General features: G+C 32.8%; 2 protein-coding genes across 3 annotated transcripts; both read right to left on the bottom strand.

Moving 5' to 3' along the window:
- Window positions 1-5,314: 5,314 nt before the first annotated feature.
- On the bottom strand, window positions 5,315-6,603 carry LOC124824607 (WRKY DNA-binding transcription factor 70-like). Its single transcript, XM_047297054.2, has 3 exons — window positions 6,329-6,603; window positions 5,864-5,968; window positions 5,315-5,783 (listed from the first exon to the last, which is right to left on the bottom strand). The coding sequence occupies exons 1-3, from the start codon at window positions 6,601-6,603 to the stop codon at window positions 5,315-5,317; spliced, it is 849 nt and encodes a 282-aa protein (XP_047153010.2).
- Window positions 6,604-11,293: 4,690 nt separating this feature from the next.
- Window positions 11,294-19,441, bottom strand: LOC124824623 (phospholipid-transporting ATPase 1-like). Of its 2 annotated transcripts, none has more exons than XM_047297075.2 (9): window positions 19,307-19,441; window positions 17,494-19,195; window positions 16,554-16,902; window positions 15,594-16,383; window positions 15,323-15,446; window positions 14,905-15,124; window positions 13,859-14,317; window positions 13,465-13,774; window positions 11,294-11,713 (listed from the first exon to the last, which is right to left on the bottom strand). In XM_047297075.2, the coding sequence occupies exons 2-8, from the start codon at window positions 18,887-18,889 to the stop codon at window positions 13,576-13,578; spliced, it is 3,537 nt and encodes a 1,178-aa protein (XP_047153031.2). In that variant the 5' UTR covers window positions 18,890-19,195; window positions 19,307-19,441; the 3' UTR covers window positions 11,294-11,713; window positions 13,465-13,575. The 2 variants fall into 2 exon arrangements, with proteins under 2 accessions (XP_047153031.2, XP_047153030.2); XM_047297074.2 differs by having other exon boundaries at window positions 19,302-19,424.
- Window positions 19,442-19,858: the final 417 nt, after the last annotated feature.

Raw genomic sequence — 19,858 nt, 5'->3', positions numbered from 1 at the left:
CCTTCAATTTTGGATTCGGAACAGGTTTGAGAAGTCCTTTGCTAGATGCTATCTTGTATACCACGCCCGGCGGCATGCCTAGCTCTGTGTAGGGCCGTTTGTCCAACCGAAGAGGTTGTTGAGCATTGATATTGGAGACTTCGTTACCCTTGGTTTGTGAAGTCTGAGCATTGTAATTCCTGGAGTTCTTGTTACTCCTATACCTGTTTGAGGTGTTAGAGGACTTGTCTTGGAATACGCCTGATTGGATTCCATCCTCAATTCTCTACCCGATCTCTATGAGAGCTTTGAAGTCGGGTAGGTATTGGGCATACATATGCTTTTGAGACTCTGGCTATAGGTTTTTCACTATCATTTCCAGTGGCCCCCCCCCCCCCAGCCCCAGGGGTCTGGTTGTAATTTGGGATGCCCTTTTCCTCCATCTGGTAATGTACTCAGAGAAGGTCTCGTTAGGTTGCAGCTTGGTGCTTTCTAAGTCACGCTTGGTTACATCTACCTCGATGTTGTAACTATCCTTATTGTTTAACTCATTGCATATGTCCTCCCAATTTATTGAACTTGTCATCCAGGGAGAGGAACCATCTTAAGGTAGCACTGGTCAATGTCCTTTGGAATAACTGAGCAAGAGTTTCTTCTAAATGTAGGGAATCATACGCCCGTTAATCTCTTGGACACTCGTATCCACCAAGAATTGGAATAAGAATCAAATTTTCCCCTTTTCTTTCGTTCGAGATGCTTTTTCATAGCATAGTAATTCGTCTTGTAAGAGCAGGTTGAAGCTACTTATTTATATAAACTTAGATTTAGTAGCTAAGCGCTAAATCATTTGACAATGCCGATCTAATATGGAAATAGTTCCTAAATCAATAGGAAAGTAGCCCAAGGGTCGTAGAGTCGTAGATTGTCGGGTCGGATTACGGGGCGGTAACAAGACTCAACAAGTAAGGAAGGGGAAGTACTTGAAGGGAAGAGTTTCCAAGAGGAAGGCCCATGCTTTTTCATCCCAAGCCAAAACAAAAGCTATTTCGGGAGATCTTCGGCGTCATCCTCTTCATTTGAATGAATATGGCCCGTCCCACGCTCCTAACAAGGAAAATTCTATCTTTTTCCATAACACAACATTATCAAAATCAAATAACCAATAGAATCAAGGAAGACATATTAGTTCACTGGAAAGCCTCGTGTGTGTGTGTATATATATATATATATATATATATATATAAATTATTTAGTTTATCATTTTACAATGGTATAGGCAACGAAAAAGCTTTATATTAATCAATACACGACTGTAAAGAATTGTCAAAACTAGTTATGCCACACAATCTAAGTTAATAGGAAAATAAAATATCAAAGTTTCATATAAAATCTTTAAATTCATTTATGATTATTGTTTTGACATAGCAATGTTTTACATATTCAATATGAATTTGTATTTTTTATATGGATTTTAGAATCATAATTTCACCATTTTTATTTGTTATAAAAATAATATTAACATTACAATTAAGTAACTTTGTCATTTTAACCTTTATTTATTTCATATTTTGGTGTTGAAGTACATAAAACTCTTCCATCTTAAGTTAATACAAAACATAAATTTTAAGAAGATCAACAAAAAAAAAGGTTAACTTATTAACAAGATACATAATTAATCATGTTTTATTAGTTCATAATATCTTATAAGCATAAAAAGTTTACATTAAGAAAGTTGTTATCATCAATTCTTATAATACCATATTTTGCATATAACAAATTAAGAAATTTATGTTACTATTTTTCTCATAACAAAGTAATTAATATGTTATTTTGGTTTGGAATTTAACTAAAATTCAAAACATATGCGTCATATATGAAATAATGTGTCTTAAATAAAATATTTACTCGACATTTGGATAAACATTCGATCTCACATGATCAATTGAATCAAACATATAAAACTTGAATGACATTTAATGTTATTTCAATCAACATATCTTATTTTGTATTGAACACTAGAGTAGGGAAGGGATGAGAACACGATTGTTTTTGACAATCGATAACAATTCTATATCTGAGGTATATTAAGACGAGGTAAAAATGGAAAGATTATTGGTCTCGGTTATAAACTGCGAAGCAAAAAAAATCCACATTTTGCTTCGGTTAAAAAATATCAAAACACTAAACTGAAAAATATAAAAAAATGGGTTTATGGCCGTGGTTGTGAGAAGAACCACTATCATAGACCATTTTCTGCTTCAGTTATAAAAATAACTGAGGCTAAAAGTTTTTTTAAAATATTTTTATATTGAATATCAAAGAGAAATCATTTGAACCAAGTTTGCCTTTCCCGATGATTGAGGGTAGCATAGTCCAGAAACGAAGGAGTTAATGGGGAATGTGTTTTGTTCATCTCCTGTTTGCATGATATGATCCAACACCACGTAGTTCCTAAAACCTGCACAGACCACAACATTTCAAAATATAAATAAAACTATTAAGTTTTATCATCGTTGTAGAGGAAAATCATTTATCATTGTTTCAAAATATAAACATAGACCATTATCTGCAATTGTGTACAAGAACCAAAGCATATTACGCGAGTTAATATGCCAAATCCGCACTATTGTGCAAATAGAAAAACGCGAAAAAAAACAATGACAATCGCACTCACTATAACTGTAGAGACGAATAAAACGATGACAACAACGTGCAACGAATGTAATGCAACGACGACAACTATGTTTGAAGTAGTGATGACGGTCGAATAGTGAGGGTGACCTTCAAGTTCAGAGATGAAGTGAGTCGAACAGTGGAAACACTCATTCGCGAAGGAAGGAAGAAGAGGAATGTGAAATGGTAACCTGCGTTTTTTTTTTCAAATATAACCATAGGCGAGACATATGGCAACAATTATTCGTAATAACCAAGGCCATATGTCCTTCCTAGAAAAACAAAACAAGTGACAATTTTGAAATTTTGATTAACCTTTTTGTCTCGATTGTTCAGGGAATTGCTACAAAAAGTAGATACAACAATAGTTGTTAAAATAACTGTGGCCATATGTTCTTCTCAGAAGAAAAAAAACAAGTGACAATTTTGAAATTGTTATACTACGTATAAATTTGCATCGCGGGCCACGTTGAATGCGAGTTCCACCGTGCCTGAAGCATATTTGCTACCAGGAACAACATACAAAAGCATATTGGCTCCGTCTGCAAAACACAACTTCACTAGATCTCCAACACACCAGCATGTAAGTGACAAGGCTTTTATTTAAATCTGGTTAGTGTGTCAAATGATGAAGGAGAATGAGATGAGAGTGAGAAAGGGAAAAAAGAAGAACGAGGGTTAGGGATTTCGGAACCCTCTATTTACAAATAAAAGAAAAAAAAATAAGAAACTATTTTCTATATTGGTTATAATTAAAATTGGTATAGAAAATTTTCTTATTTATTACAAAATTGACACCACGTCCACTTTCTATATAGATTATAATTAGAACTGATATAATTTTTTTTTTATTTATTACAAAAATGTCACCACATTCAATTTCAATTAAAACTGATATAGAAAGTTTTTTTATTTATTACAAAAATGTCATCGCATCCACTTTTTATATTGGAGTTATAACTAAAATCGATATAGAAAATTTTTTTCTTCTTTATTACAAAAAAAATTCATGTTATAGGTATAAGAAAATATTATCTTATTTATAGTTATGTTATTGTGTCACCTTTTATATATTGTGGATTATAATCGATATAAATAATTGTTATAAAAAATATTTTTGCATATTACTTGGTAATTGTGTAATTATGATAACTTTTCAATTTTTACGATTGATTTTGAAAGTAAAAATAATTTTGTTTGAGCAACTCACCAATAATATGTCGTAAAATGGTGTAATCTTTTAAGTAATTTATTTGTATTTGATTTTTGTTGAGTTGTTTGTTTTTTTCTTAACCCGCATATGTGTCTTTATTGTAGAAAATGGTATTTAGCAAAATTAGAATATTAAAATATGTAATTCTTACATATGATTTGTACTTTATTTTTTTTTCTTTATGACGTCTAATGATTTTTATTCTAAGTTAATATTGATGACTATGTTTTTCGCTTCCCAAAAAGTCAGGAAGATTTAACACAAGTATAAACATACAATATAAAAAATCAAGATACAGAATTCAAAATCTTAAAATAATATATGTAAATATTTTTATTAGTATATTATTCTTCGTGAGAAAACTTTTACAAACTCACTGGAAATCTTAGACTCTAAATCTTACATTTTAACATTAAACCTTAAATTCTAAAAGAAATTATTTAATTAAAATTATTATTATAGATTGTTTTGTTGAAATCATTTAAGACAAGGAAACACGATGTTATATCATTGAATTCAAATGATTCAACAAACTTTTTCTTTTTCAGTGTGAACCTTGGAAATTTATCAAACTCATTTCTCAAATTTTTTGAAAATTGGTGTACATTGATAAAGATTCCTTGTTTGACCCTTAATTAGTGGCACTGTGGTACCCAGCAGGACCCTTGTCTCTTTTTGTGTAAGATTATATCTATTCTTCTGGGTTCTTCTTCTTCTTCTTTTTTACATTTTTTTTAAATAACTTTTGCCAACAAGAATTAACTAAGAAGCTATATCATAAAAAAAAGTAAACTATTATATGTTATTCTTTTAAAATAAGTTGGATAATAACAAACATCATATTCTTGAAGTAGATGAGATCGGCTTGTTTACACTTTAGTAAACACGTAGGGTTGAATTAAAGTGTTGAAGATCATGCATCCACTAGAAATAAAATTAACTTATAATTTATAATTAATGGAGATAATTCTCATAAGTAATATTTTTATGAAAAAAAAGGTAGATAAAAATCCAATTTGTGCAGAAAGCACTAGTTTTTTAGCAGCCTAAGTAGTAAATTGAAAATGATGGGGTTGTTGGTGCATCGCTTTACATTGTTTATATCTTTATCTTTAAAAAGTACCATCTTTTCATGACTCTTTCTTCTTTCATTTTATTGGTTTTTTCTGTGTATTTATATTTGGTGATAGATACGCATAGTACCATGAAGATCTTCTTTTCAAAGTTCTAAACTCATGCAAATTGTTCACACACAATCATATTGTCTATAAGTGAAAAAGAAAGACCATTCTGGTCAAATTAATTTACTCCATAAATGTGCATGTGTATGATAACGACATATATTGAACAATTGTAGAAGTTTCCTAGATATCACTTTCACCACAAATTAGTTAATTGATAAAAGATTCTATGTGATGTTAAATGATCTAAGAAATTTGGCAACCCCAATCAATCATCCGAATCCATTAACAAACGTTTGATTTCTTCAATGTCAGAATCACACAAGGCAGAAGACATATCATCCCAGTGATCGAGTGGTGGAGTGACATTATTGTGCATTGAGTAATCATCGAAAGTGGGTTCTGGGGGTAGCATGTAATCATAACATGATGGAATTATCTCCTCTGTGATCAGTGATGGTGAGGGATTGATAGATGATGATGATGAGGAGGAGGAGGATGATAAAAAGGGACCTTCTTGCTTGGTTGGAGGGAAGCTGTTGTTAAAACTTATCAGTATGGAAGTGTCAGAAGGAGAATCATTGGAATCAAGTATGATTTCAGAACTTAGCAAGTCATTGCATGTGTGGTGGCCTAAATATGTGGTCTTGTACAAGGGAGGATTCTCTTGAATTCTTTGCACTTGTTTTGTTGCTTGACAATTCTGATCATACTTGTGAGTGCACCTGTAATAGTTCCTGCACAGGTTACAACACATTATTAGTTAAGGAAAAAGATGCAATTTAGGTGAATGAAATTATAAGTTTGCTATACCTACCTTGAGTATTTGGCTTTGAGGATCTCTTTTTGGCCATACTTTCTCCACTGATGGCCATCAATTGGTGGAGCTTCTGAAATCTTCTCCCATTCTTGTGGATGTCTTCTGCATAGACAACAAATTAATGCTGATTAATTTACACTAAAACTTGACAATAAGCTAGCAAAACCAAAAGGGTAAAAACTACAAACAATCAAAGACAAAAACAACCTTATATAGTATCAGAATAGTAATGCTAAACAATTTGATGGGGACCATCAAACAACCACCTTAGACAGAAGAACAATGACCATATTTAGGTTCCAAAGGGACAGTTATATGTTATCTTGGAGATCCAAAAATGTTGAAACTCAAATTAACAAAGTGAAATTCAAACCTAGCTCATGCACACAAACCGAGTCTAAGAATCAATTCTGTGTCACTAAAAAGGAAGAGAAGCATTGCAGAAAAAGAAGAAATGATTACTTTCTCTTGTAGCAGCCTCTTCTGTTATTGAAACTGGTGAAAGTCTTGGAACTTTCTTGGGAGTCCTGAGATTTGGTGGGAGAGAGAAGATGAGAGAGATGATGGTGATGAGAGTTCAAGAGGAAGAGGGTGTTGGTGAAGGATCTAAGCACGTTCTTGGCAAGACATTGAAGGGTTCTTATTTCTGACTCATCTTTTTCATTCATCACTACTCGAAGTTTAGTAGCAGATTCATAACCTCTCAGAAGCTCCTCCAACACCTTTCTTTGATCCATCTTCTTCTTCTTCCTTCTTCTTCTCTTAAACTATCTTAATTGCTTTTCTCCAAATCTTCTTCTTGCCTCTTACATTCATATATATACAAGAAAGTTGGTAGCTTTTGTTTTTTTTTATTTTATTTTGTTTAGATAGGTACATGTTTGTTTATGCATGTATATATATTATTGGTTGGTTTGACGTTGTAAAACACTTGTGTTTGGTCCACCACTGTACAAGGTACATTACCGGATGCACCGGTGATTGGCCTTTTCATATTATTTTAGGGTTTAGAAATTTACGAACTTAAAAAATTGTCAGGATTTCCTTTCTAAAATGACAAGATCGTGTTAGTTAAACATTTTTTTTAATTCTGCAAGATCCATGAACTTTTTTAAATTTGAGAATGTGACCCCACTTAGAAATAAAACTGAGGAAAAAAAAGTATTTTGATGTACTGTTTGTATATATTTTAGTTTTGTGCTTTATACTTATGGTGTCAATGTTGACTGATGTAATAAATTGTAACAACTATAAGTGGCAACTTTGTTCATGAGTAGAGGAAGCATACTTTTTGTTTTTAGTTGAATGCAAACTTGTTTATATTAAACTTAAAAACAATTATTATTTGTTTCTCGATAATTTTTTTAGTGTATATAATTAAACTTTGTAATTCAGTGTAACATCTTATTTTAATAATATTTAGAAACAGATAATATATATATATATATATATATATATATATATATATATATTATATTATACAGTTGAAACATATTATTAAATAAAAAAATAATATTTTTTTAAAACAAACATAAACATGGATCATTCTTATCCTACATAGTTGTGGCATTGGTCCGGTATTGGATTACTTTCTCATTTATTCACATCATTAGGGTGATAAGGCAAACAAACACAAAAAGAAAGAAGCTAATGTACAAAAAGAACAATCATATGACACATATAGAGATATTAACAAAAGTAAATAATTCATATCAACAATCCCAACACCTACAATTATTCATACTAAACTTAACCATTTAGATACATGTTTTGATATCAGATTTTGGAAAGTTATGCACTTGTGGTGATCTCTACTACTCTGTAGAGCTATTGCCAATGAATCTCATCGTACCACACACAACGTTAGTCTCTTAAGATCTTTGGACAAAGTAAAGCCCCTATACTAGGGCTTCTTGCTCCTCTCACCACATACTTCATCCTTCTCTACTTGAGATTGGATGGTTATTGGAGACATAATAACTCACAACACAGAATTCATATTTCAATACATACACTACTGAAATCATTACAAGAACTTCTCCTTGAAATTTCTTCTAACAAATTTATCACACATGTTCACAACACTATTATCAATCCAAAAAAATATCATAATAGATCTTAAACATACACAAAAACCATGGTAATTCTGTCTCAAACAAGTTAAAGCATATAAGAAAATTTTAACATATACATTGTCGCTTAGAAGTGGAGCTTAGGGCAAAATATTTCGCAAAGTAACAATCCTAACTATCAACAAACCTTTTGCAAAAAGGTGGAGTTTGACGACAGTCTTGATGCTTAACGTCATTCTTCTTGCAAAATATCGCACTCAACAACACCCTTCTGTCACTTATCATTCTAGAACTAAAATTACTCTAGACCTGTAGTGGACAATGACGCTTAACGATGCCCTGGTATCACTCAATGTTAAAGTATTTGTATTTTTTTGTGCTCAACAGTACAAGACTGACATTCAACAGTCTAGAGCTAAAATGCTTCAAAACTTGCACAATATACTAGTGTTCAGTGCAAGCTTGCCACCTCTCAACGTTATATCAAATATCAATAGATGAACATTTTGTGATTTTGAAAAATGGGACCTGTTCAAATGGTCAAATTGGTATTTCCTTCTTAGTATTTGAGTCAAAAACAAATTTTAATGTTAGGGGCACGTACCAATTGACTCAATTGATCAAATTCTAAGTTTCTAATAACACAAACTCAAACCAAACAAACTACAAGGCAAACATTCAAAACAATCATATTCAACTGATCTAACTTCATCATACAAACCAATCATGCAAATCACAAATTTAAAATTGTATAAAACTTAAAATAATCTAATTAGCTTCACTTACCTGAAAGATAGATCAAGAACTCAAGCATTCCTGAAAACACCTCCATACGCACATGAAGTTCTATATGCTCCTAGTAACAATACAAACACGATTATGACACACTATTAGGACCACTGATCAACAAAAATCTTAAAGAAAGCCTAAACACCACATGCGAACAAAGATGGTCTAAGTGCATAGATAGAATAAACAATAAAAACTAACTTACTCTATTACATAAACTATTGATAGAAGAGCAGAACTCGCCTCAAAAATCACCCTAACGGTTTCTGATCTTCAAATACATAAATGAATGATTAAAAAATCTAAAAAAAAGTAAAAAAAACTCTAGAAAAAAAGAAATTTAGAGAAATAATATGATTTAAGATAATAAAATTCATTATAATAATTTTATTTATACTTCAAAGTTTTATTATTGAAATAATTAAATCTCATTATTTTAAACATATTATCAATTCAAAAACATTTTTTTTACTTTTACCCTTTAACTTATATACAAATTGAACTTAAATAAAAAAATCGTTCTAATGTGTAAATGTGTTTTCAGATTCACTCGTTTCAAGGAAATAAACGTGAATTAGCCCATAGTTGGTTGGCATTCAATGTTATTTTAAATGAAAATTTTACACTTCCTTTGTGAGAGGAGAAAAGGCTTGAAATGGAAAACTGCGAAAGAAATAAAAATAATAAATTTTCCATTAAAAAAAATATATTAGTCCTATAGTTTATTCTTTCTAATTTAGAAAGAAAATTACAATAAAAGGATAATAAAAAGATAAAATTAAAATTATATTATTTACAATTAAAACAAAAAACAAATAAAATAATTATATCACATTTTATCAAAATCTTATTTTTCATAATTTTCTAGTAAGGGAAAAGTGGGCTTCACATGAGATGTAATAAATTTACAATTTACACGCACAATGTATATATAGGTTACACAATCAAGTGGTCGTAATACTTGATTAGTGTTTGATTACTAAATTACTTGTATAATGTAAATGAATAGTATCCATTTATTGTATTTCACATTTACTTATCATAACAATAATTAAGATATTCTTATTTATAATATTTTAATAAATTTTCCCTATCCAAGTGTTTAAGCTGTTGTCGTATTTAATTATTTATCTAATGTGACTTACTACGTAGATGCTAGGATTAAAGTGATACATCCATAAATATATTTTGCACTAACTTTTTGTATTTAAATTATTTCTTTCTTTCACATTCATTTTCTCGTATTTCTTTGATAAACAAATGTATTGTTGACTATGGTTGGCATAGTGACAAAGAGAGAGAGGTTAGAAATCGGACCAGAAACAACATTTAAATTTGCAAAAGTTGCTCATCATGATAGCAATTATTTATTCTCGATCCTTCATTTAAATAATCATTATATTATTATTATTATTATTATTATATGAATGAATTTTGGTGCATTTGTGCCTACATTAAAGAACCACTTGGTGTTGAATAACAAAACTGAGACCCACATAACAATCGATGGCTTAGGATGTGCCAGGTGTGTGAAGATTGTTGCGCTGATGTCACTGTGATTGTGTCATATGATGACGTGAAGAGACATGTAACATGAGAGCATTACAGTGACTATGTTTGGATGTGAAAGGACAATGTTACCCTTCCGGGTTGTACGGAATGTTGCTGTCACCCATTATAAACTTTGCAACGCATCTTTTCTAGAAGAATAATACATTGACACATTAAAGCTAAACAGGAAAAAGAATGGAAAAAAAATATATAGGAACTTTTAAATTCTTACTTTTGTTTTTGTGGAATTTAAAATTTTAGACTTTTAGATAATCTACGTTGTGATTTTTTTTATAGTAGAAGTTTTCTAACCAAACTTCGTTCTTACATATCATCATTTTAAGTTATATTTGATAAAAGCTTTCTATTATGAATTTCTAAGATGCATTAATGAAATTTTGAATTATAACTAATGTTTCGCAATAGTTAAGAAATAAATTTTAATTTTAACTTAATTCTATAAAATCAGTTTATAAAATAAATTTACATCTATTAATATATTATAAATCTTATTTTATTTATAGTTATTTATAGTTAACGTAAAATTCTCAACTCATTGGTTATTGATTTATATACTGACAGATTTGAGTCTATAGTTTGAAAAACTATCACAGACTCACAATTGAGAATGGAAAAGTTATTTAGCACAAAAAAGAGTGGAAAAAGTATGAGTTCATTGTTTAGAACCATATCTGTACATACTTCTCTTCTAGATCTATAAGTAAACATTTATTATAAAGTTTAAGTTAGTTTTGTTAGAAGTGTTGCACAAGAGTGTAAACAGAATAAACGAATTTGCTTGGTGTTTTCAGTGTAGCTCAGTTCCAGAACAAAGAGTGAGACTTGATTTCTCATGTGCCTCTTGCAGTCTTAGTTGAAGCATTTTGCAGGGTTGTCTGTTGGTTTGACTATAAACTGGAAAAAGGGACTGTACGGATTGCAGAAAATTGCATTATTTTATTTTATCTTTTGTTGAGACAGTTTATCTTTTTCTTTCCTGTTTCAAAAAGGGGATTATAAGGATAATACAAGCTTGATTTTTACATGACTTTTGTACATCTGGTTGCTCTGTACAGTAACCATTCTCTCAAACAAGTGGATCATGATCATGATGCCATGCCCCATTTTTTAGATTTCACCCACAATCAACTGCAGAGTATCTATTTAACAAGTCATTAAGTAAATTTTTATACTTTTAGAAGAACAAAGAGAGTAAAAAAATTAGGAAAAGTAGTGTGAAATTAATGTAAAAAATTTGTGGGTGAAAGTATCATTTCTCATCTTTAACTCTCTTTCATTCTTCCTCTCCCTTTTACCTTCATTATGTGATGCATTTACTAAGCTTGGCTTCATATGTGATTCCCCACGACATACTTGATTACTGTGCAGGATGAGCACCTATTTTGAGTTGTTGCAATTTGCTGATGCTACTCACCTGAAGAATTGACCTCACAAAAGATTAGGGCCAAGTACAAACGGACCTAAACACTTGACAAGAGTGCTTATTTTATTTCTGTAAAAGAAGGGGTCAGCACAAACATTTTTCCATCTTCATCCATGTACATATGCATGCATATATATATATATATATATATATATATATATATATATATATATATATATATTCTGGTACAATAACCATAATAGTCACTCGAAAATAACACAGTAGAAAATAGCAATTGGTGACATTCAATGGTGAGCTTTTAACTCGTTTGTCAGTTACAAAACATAAACTGAATACATGTTTCCTCAACTGTTTGCTAAACCCATGACCATCCAAGGAGTTGGCAAATGTAAACAAAAACCATCTCAGAAAGCGTCCAATAAAAACCATTCTTAACCAAAATAGCTTAAATAACTGTCCAAATTTCATTGCCACAGGATATTTTAGCAGTAAACAATGCAGACAGTGTGGATAAGCATTGCAGAGTCGCATACATCGAGCATAAATTTGGGATTTATGTTGTCAAAGAACTCAAAATGCCAAAGTTTGGTTTTTCTAGTGCGGGGAGAACTCCGTGCCATGGGAGATTCCTCTATAAGATTGACCAACAGTACAGAACCCAAAGCAAGCCAGATTTTTAGTTAACAAATTAATAAATTCTCGTATTGCAGAGAGGAATCCTTGTTGCTGCCAAATGACATCCATTCTCCCTTCAGAAATTATATAATTGAATATTTTAAATTTGAAGACTCATTTTGATGAGAGAGAACCACCCATCAAATCCATCGTTGTTTTTTCATGCAAAACTATTCCCAAGGCAATTATAATATACTCATCTGACTGTTGCCCAAATCAAAGACTCATGGTGCCATTTGATAGATAGGCTGAGTTGAATGAAGTTGCAACATGCAACAAGAGCTTTTAAACCTTTATAGCAACAAAAAGAAATAAAAAATACTACTTGAATATCAAAAAGTAAAAGAGAGACAATGTAACTGAATTTTAACAATTGCAACTGAAAGTGTAACTGAATTATTACATCTTAAGCATCTTACAAAGAGAGGAATATATAGCTGACTAAAAAACAGAGAGGTTCAGCATACTATCTGATACCAATGATTATTGAAGGCCAAGTCCCAAAAAAAAAGACAGACAGCAAAGTACAGAGTTTTGTATAAAGAATATCTAAATATAATGCTACAAATAAATATTATAGAGAGCTCTCATTTTACCCCTAAAACTCCAAAATAATATCTCCCTTATCTATGTTGAATATTTGTCCAAATTTTGACGAAAAAAATCAAATCGTAAATTCAATATTTAACGAAGATTTTGGTCCTCAATTTCCATAAATATGATTTTTGGTCACACCTATAGATGCTATTATTGGTAATTATTGGTCCTTATATTTTGACACCGTTGAGTATTAGCTACTCAAGGACCAGTACCTAAAACCTTTAAGATACAATTTCTAAATTCTATAAAATCTGAGTAACAGCATTGCTATTTCGTCATTAGGGATAAAGCGCTATCATAAACCATTGAGATATCTCCGTCTCTCTTAACTACTTATTCTAAGATAGCTTTGGACTATTAGTAATACATATCTAAAACTATTAAATTCACTCTCCGTTTTTGAAAACCACTGCGTTCAATGAAATTAAATAAAATATCAATAAATAACTATAAAAGAACACCATTCAAAATATGTTTTGGATTAAACAGAGAAAGCATACACTTGCCTGGTCACTTGTACAGCCAACTGCCACAAGAATGCAATGTGATGGAAAAATTACAGTGGAAACCATTCCGATGAGATTCTCTAGTTTCTACAAGATTAATAATAACTCGAGTTATTTGGAAACTGGACACTTTGGTTGCAAATTATCATGCTGTTTTGTCATTGTCTCAGCTTCTCTGGCTATCTGGATATCTGAAGGACAAAAGGCTTGATAAAAGGCTTTGCAAGAAAAGCGAGGTAGCAATGCCACGATTATTATAAGAAAAATTGTCATCCAATATGTAGGGGAACTTGCCAAATGATAAATAGTCCTGAAATTATTAGAGGCACATTAGCTATATATCCCACAGTACTAATCTAAAATATAGTATGCTAATAGGAAGACTTTGACTAACCCGTAATTGGGAAAGACAGGTATAGAATCCAATATCACCACGCAGCCATATGTAACGATTATTGATCCCCATACAGCAACATGACTAACCAGTGCCCACTGGTTAATGTCCAGAGCCAGGTGTACATTTACAAGGATAACAACTGAAATTGTCCATAAACTGCCCATGCTCCATATATCAATTGTGCTGTCCTTATAGATGAATACGGGAATGTAGAAGAGAGCAAGACTCTGCCATAACGTGTCAATCATTGTAATCCAAAATAATTGCAAATTGTAAGCCTCATGCCTGTGACCTGTACCATATAATTTTGGATACAGCAAGAGTGTACTATGACTCAAGTCTTTGTCCAACACACCAACAATGATAGTGGGGATAGATGTGTATATAACAGAATAAAATACACTACTCCACTCTGTCAATGCAGAAGTTGTAGAAAAAGCAGTGCATAATATATACCTACGGACAAGGAAGACACCGTGATAGAATCAATAAAAGTTTTATAAAATCTCATTATGTAAAACTAAATTACTTCTACGACCAAGCCAAAGAATTGGCAATACATCCTCCAACATATTACAAATTTGAACATGGATAGCATAGCATACAGCCAGAAGCAGACTATTCTTAATGGGGAACTTCACTGACAAGTGTTAACATACAAACTTGGATAAATTCCTTTTCCCAGTTGATGTAGGAAAAATAGTGAAAAGGAAAATTTTCAAGTTCAAGTTCAAGCCTACAAATATTTAAAGAACAAATAACAAAAAAAAAAAAAAAGTATATATATATATATATATATATATATATGTATATATATATATATATATATATATATATGTATATATATATATATATATATATGTATATATATATATGTACATATGTATGTATGTACATATGTATATGTATATGTATATGTATGTACATATGTATGTGTATATATGCTGAGCACAAGAATGAATCAACAAGTTAAAAGAAAGACTAATTATATTGAATAAATAGGTGGAAGTCAACCTGCAGTATGAAAAGAAAGCTATACATACCAGAATAGCATCAACACAAAGACAGCATTGCGGTAAAAGTTGTACAGAACAAGATAACCAACACGCTGATAATTCCAGTGTCCGTGAACCAGAAGCAATTTTTTCAAGAACTGGAATTGTGCCATGGCAAAATCTGATGCCATCACAGCTTGGCGCCCTTCCTGCCCACATATTCCAACACCAACATCTGCCATTTGGATCATCGACACATCATTTGCCCCTGTCCAAAGTAGTAAAACACAAACAGAAGAGGTCATAAGTTAGACACTGAAAATCTTCGTTTTAAATGCATCTGATCATACAAATAACAAGTTACATGCAAAAGAATCTTGATGACCTCAACTATTAGCCAGATTCGGGCACCCAAAAAGGTACAAATGTAAAGTATACTAATTTCATATCATTATGAAGAACTTACCATCACCAATAGCTAATGTCAGATCATCTGTGCGGCTTTTTATCAGATCAACAATTCCTGCTTTCTGCAAGGGTGCAACACGGCAGCATAGCACAACGCTACAGGAAGTTGCAAGTTTGAAAAGCTGTAGAAAGGAAAATGGAAAACAGTAAATATTTGCCATGAAATTATTGATACCAACATAAACAGCACTTAAATAAATTAAGCTTCAGTTTTCCAATATGTGTAAATATTCCTAATGAAAATTTCAAGTGAGCAAGGTTAATCTTGCCTCTGACTCCAGTTCCTTCTCCAAAATATAAACTAAACTGGTTCCATCAATTATGAGTGCCAATGGAGCAGTAGTTCCTTCTTTTTTCCCTGCATTTGACTTGGGCAAGCCCAATGATTTTGTATTATCGTGAATATCAGGGCAATCATGTCTAGAATCAGTTTTGCACTTCAGATTCTGATGTTCTCTACTTGAAGATTTCAATCCATACTTTGCTATAGCATCAGTCAAGAGCTTTCTGCACTCAACCTCTGAAGTGCCATTTATAATGATCTGCTGCATGTCTCTACTCAGAAGTTTACAAGAAAGACCAATTGAAATTGCAGTCTCCTGCTTATCACCAGTAAGAACCCAGACCTTGATTCCAGCTTGCCGCATGGACTCAATGGCTTCTGGCACACCCTCCTGCAGCTTGTCCTCAATTCCAGTTGCTCCGAGAAGCTTTAGGTTGCATTCTATCAGAGCCGCTGTTTGACGTAGTTTTGCAGCTCGATCAGTCAATGAAGTGCTTGCATCTTCATACATGTTTTGCCACTCCTCAAATTCAGCATCTGAAAGATCCCTGGAGCCAACTACAAGAGTTCGTAAACCTTCCATAGAATGTTCACTTAAATGACTCTGAGTTTCATGCTGTATTCCGTTGTTTCCTTCTTTGTCAGGAGCTAAAATGCTAAACATTGAACTGTCAGCGCCTTTAACCAACACCTTAACAACATTATCAGGAAACCGGAGAATAACTGACATCCTCTTTCGCACACTATCAAACTCATGCAGGCCCAATACGTCCAACCTACAATAATGCACACAGAAATGATTAATTGAATATAAACCACACAAAACATAAAAGGCTGCATTTCTAAATGCTATGTAAATAAAAGTCAATTTCATTAAATACAAAAGCCCAAAAACATTTGGAAAGCAAAACATATAGTTTCGCGCCAAATGGAAGTCGCTATTTACCTGAGTTTCTCACCATTGACATCAAGAACAATATTTCCAGATGTTCGCTCAAATAGAGTATATCCATATGCAGATGCAGCTGAAACTAGAGCTTGTTCATCAGGAGACTCTCCCTGGTAATCAATACCTTCTATTTCATGATTTGATTCATCTTTTCCACAACTGGAAACTTTACCACTACTGATAATGGGGATCACAGTATTACAAGCCGCCAATGTGAGGAAAAACTCATGAGCAGCAATTCTTTCATCTAAATTTGAGTCTTTCCGCAACAATGCCATTAGTTCAGAATCAACAGGAGTTTCAGATTTGAGTTTCCATTTTCGTTTACTGTTATTGGCTGCTGCTTCTGCAAAACATTACCAAAATTCGGTTTGTGATACACATATTCAGCATCAAATTTTCATTGCATCATAAGCTTATAGATGATTCTAAAGAGAAATCAAGTAGTCATTCAGCTCAAACATACAACATAATCAAATGGTGGATGATAGAAAAAACTTATTGAAGGGTACGGACATTTCATCAGACAAGTCTAAGATGAGGCGGAAATTTCGAGACAGAAAGTCAGTCCTACATATATACAGATCTATAGATATGAATGAAACATATTCCACAGGTCAATCCCAGGATTTATTTAGGTAAATAAACAGAAAATGAAAGCCCAAGAGAACATCGTGCTACTGGGAAATGGTGGTGTATTTTACGGGCACCAGTAAAGCACTCATTGTCATATACCAAAAATATCAAAACTAGCGCACCACTGAAACTTCCATGAAAACCAAAATTTTTCTAATGATCTCAGTGCAACACACATAAAGCTTTTCAGCAAATTTCAAACTATATCAGCATGACAGAGATCAACGCATCGTTCCACACCTTTAAGCAAACTGGAATTACATAATGACCTCAAGTGAAGCTGAAATAAAGAAAAAAATACCTGTACTTTCATCATCTGTATGCAAGGAGCTCCCGTAGCTCTTTCCATGAATACTGGCTCTCTGAAACTCCATTTTGTTTTCTGTTAGAGTTCCTGTCTTGTCAGAAAACACGTAGCGTATTTGACCCAAATCTTCATTTATATTTAATGATCTACACTGGAACCTTGATCCAGATTTAGAATCGTACATATCCTTGTCCTCTATCATGAAGTATGACTGGCCCAATCGAACTAACTCCATTGTGATATATAGAGATATTGGTATCATTATCTGAAACACAATAATAGAGCTCAAAAAGGAGAAGAAAGTTTCCATTGTTATCCCATAGTACCTGTATTTCCTTCCCTCATTTGGCCCTTTGTTGAAGAATTTTTTTCTGTAGTAAGGCAAGGTATCAAGCTCATGCTTATGGCGTACCAGCCAGAGACCCATCCCTAGGGAAACAACTGCGCACATGATAAAAAGAAAAACTGACAACCACAAAGTTTCTCTATTCATGTAACTTTCCAGTTTGCTTCTCTTGGAAGGGGAAGCTGCACTGTTCAACATTGCTTTTGTTTGCTGTCCTGCATAGACCACAACACCAATTATCCAATCCGTGTTCTTCAGCATGCAACCACGCAGAACAATGTTTGACTGGTTAAGGGGAATCTTATGGCCATTTAACTCCATGGTGGCAGTGAACTCATAGATATTCCGATTAGGTGGTTCACATCTAATAACTCCAGAGACAGCACAAGCATCTTGCAAAAACGCTGAAACTGTTTCTTGCTTGGCAAACCGTGTCTTCAAATTCGATTCACCATCCAGATTCATTGTTTGAATATAAGCAACCCCACTAGGATCGCTTGTCCCCAGCAAGACCATGTCAGCAGGAATCATCTCATCGGCTAAGATTTTAATCACATCACCAGCCTGCACATTTTTCCATCTCTTGGAACGGAACTGAGCCGATTGAAGAACCAGACACTCACGATTGTTTTCATAGCAATCTGACCTGTGCCTGCGCCAATCCTCGTAGGCATCCTTGATAGCAGTGACGCAAAGCACAAACAATAGGGGGAAAAGGGACACGGTTCGGCCGAAAACAGCTAGTGGAGGAAGCTGATTCAGGGCAGCAATGGCAAGGAAATAGAGATAAGCGACCCGGTGGAACTGAATGAACAGATTCTTGGGCAAGAAGTTGAGAAGAGTGTATCTGCTGGTTCGGATGTCATTCCCACAAAACTCATACTTTTCATTAGTCTTGGTGGGATCATTAACATAGATGACGTTGCCATTGTCATAATGAAAGAGGGTGTTATCATCAAATTGGACGCTGCTTTTGGGACGAACCCTGTTGCGGCGAGGATGGGAAGTTTCAGAGGGGGGAATGTTTGGAGCATTACGTTCCATAGCACTCCACGATCCCCCCCTGACGCGGTGCACTCAAATTCAAAACTTGTTCAGTACATTGGCAAGCCAATCCCTGAACAAGGCTATACAATTCCAACCAGATTCAAAATAGAATAATATCAACAAAAAACCCTCTTCTTGTCTCTTCTTGTATTGCTTGCAATCTAAAAATCAACCAAATAGCAAAAAGGTAAACAAATGATGCAACGTGATGGGCCTTTAAGCCCACATTGGTGGAAAAATAATGTCATTTCATTGCACCGCATATTGCATCCATGTTGGCGATTGTTCCTCCCCCTCCCCCTCCTGCTGCAACAACAACAAACCATTCAATTGAAGGATGACAACAACAATCATACAATAAGCAAATGAACGAAGAAATGTAGAAACCAAAACAGAAAGGAACCCCAACCTGACCTTGAAGAAACAAACACAGTGTGCTATTGAGGAGAAGAGGAAAGGGATTGGATCGAGGTGAAAATGCAAATGCAAATGAAATGGTAACGCAGAGAGAATTTCCCCGCGGAATGGAACGGAACGGCTAAAGAAAACCGTTAGTTGGAAGACAATAACTTAAGAAACGAATAGTGTAAAAATGTAATAACAAATTAACAAATAACAATAATGATAATAATAATTAATAATAATGATATAATAATACAATAATGTAATAATTAAAATGATAATATTAAATAAATTGTAAGATTAAAGTTTGGCAATTTAGAAAGAATCGGAGAACCACCAATTCCGTTTCCCACCAAACCTTATTTTTAATTATTCAAGAAAATATATTTCTAATTATTCATTATTTTAAAATGATATTGACAAATAATTTTTGTTACATTTTTATAAACAATATATATAGTAAGACATGTTCCATGTAAGAAAAATACAAGCAAGAACACAACATCTATGTGATGAGTATGATGGTGTTTGAAACATTAATAAAATTAAAATGAATTATTTATT

Source organism: Vigna umbellata, chromosome 7 (assembly GCF_029865625.1).
Source record: "Vigna umbellata cultivar VRB3 chromosome 7, Vumbellata_1.0, whole genome shotgun sequence".
In the NCBI taxonomy this organism is placed as follows: domain Eukaryota; kingdom Viridiplantae; phylum Streptophyta; class Magnoliopsida; order Fabales; family Fabaceae; genus Vigna; species Vigna umbellata.
The sequence above is the reverse complement of the archived record's forward strand: the minus strand, read 5'-3'. Positions and strand labels throughout refer to the sequence as shown.

Excerpts from the sequence above, each read along its gene's own strand:
- LOC124824607 (XM_047297054.2), bottom strand. The coding sequence starts at position 6,603 with ATGGATCAAAGAAAGGTGTTGGAGGAGCTTCTGAGAGGTTATGAATCT. Across the intron at positions 5,969-6,328 it reads AGAGGCTGCTACAAGAGAAA|AAGACATCCACAAGAATGGG; the intron begins GTAATCATTTCT and ends TTGTCTATGCAG. Across the intron at positions 5,784-5,863 it reads CTCAAAGCCAAATACTCAAG|GAACTATTACAGGTGCACTC; the intron begins GTAGGTATAGCA and ends TAACCTGTGCAG.
- LOC124824623 (XM_047297075.2), bottom strand. The coding sequence starts at position 18,889 with ATGGAACGTAATGCTCCAAACATTCCCCCCTCTGAAACTTCCCATCCT. Across the intron at positions 15,125-15,322 it reads GACATTAGCTATTGGTGATG|GGGCAAATGATGTGTCGATG; the intron begins GTAAGTTCTTCA and ends TACTTTGGACAG. Across the intron at positions 14,318-14,904 it reads TTTGTGTTGATGCTATTCTG|GTATATATTATGCACTGCTT; the intron begins GTATGTATAGCT and ends CCTTGTCCGTAG.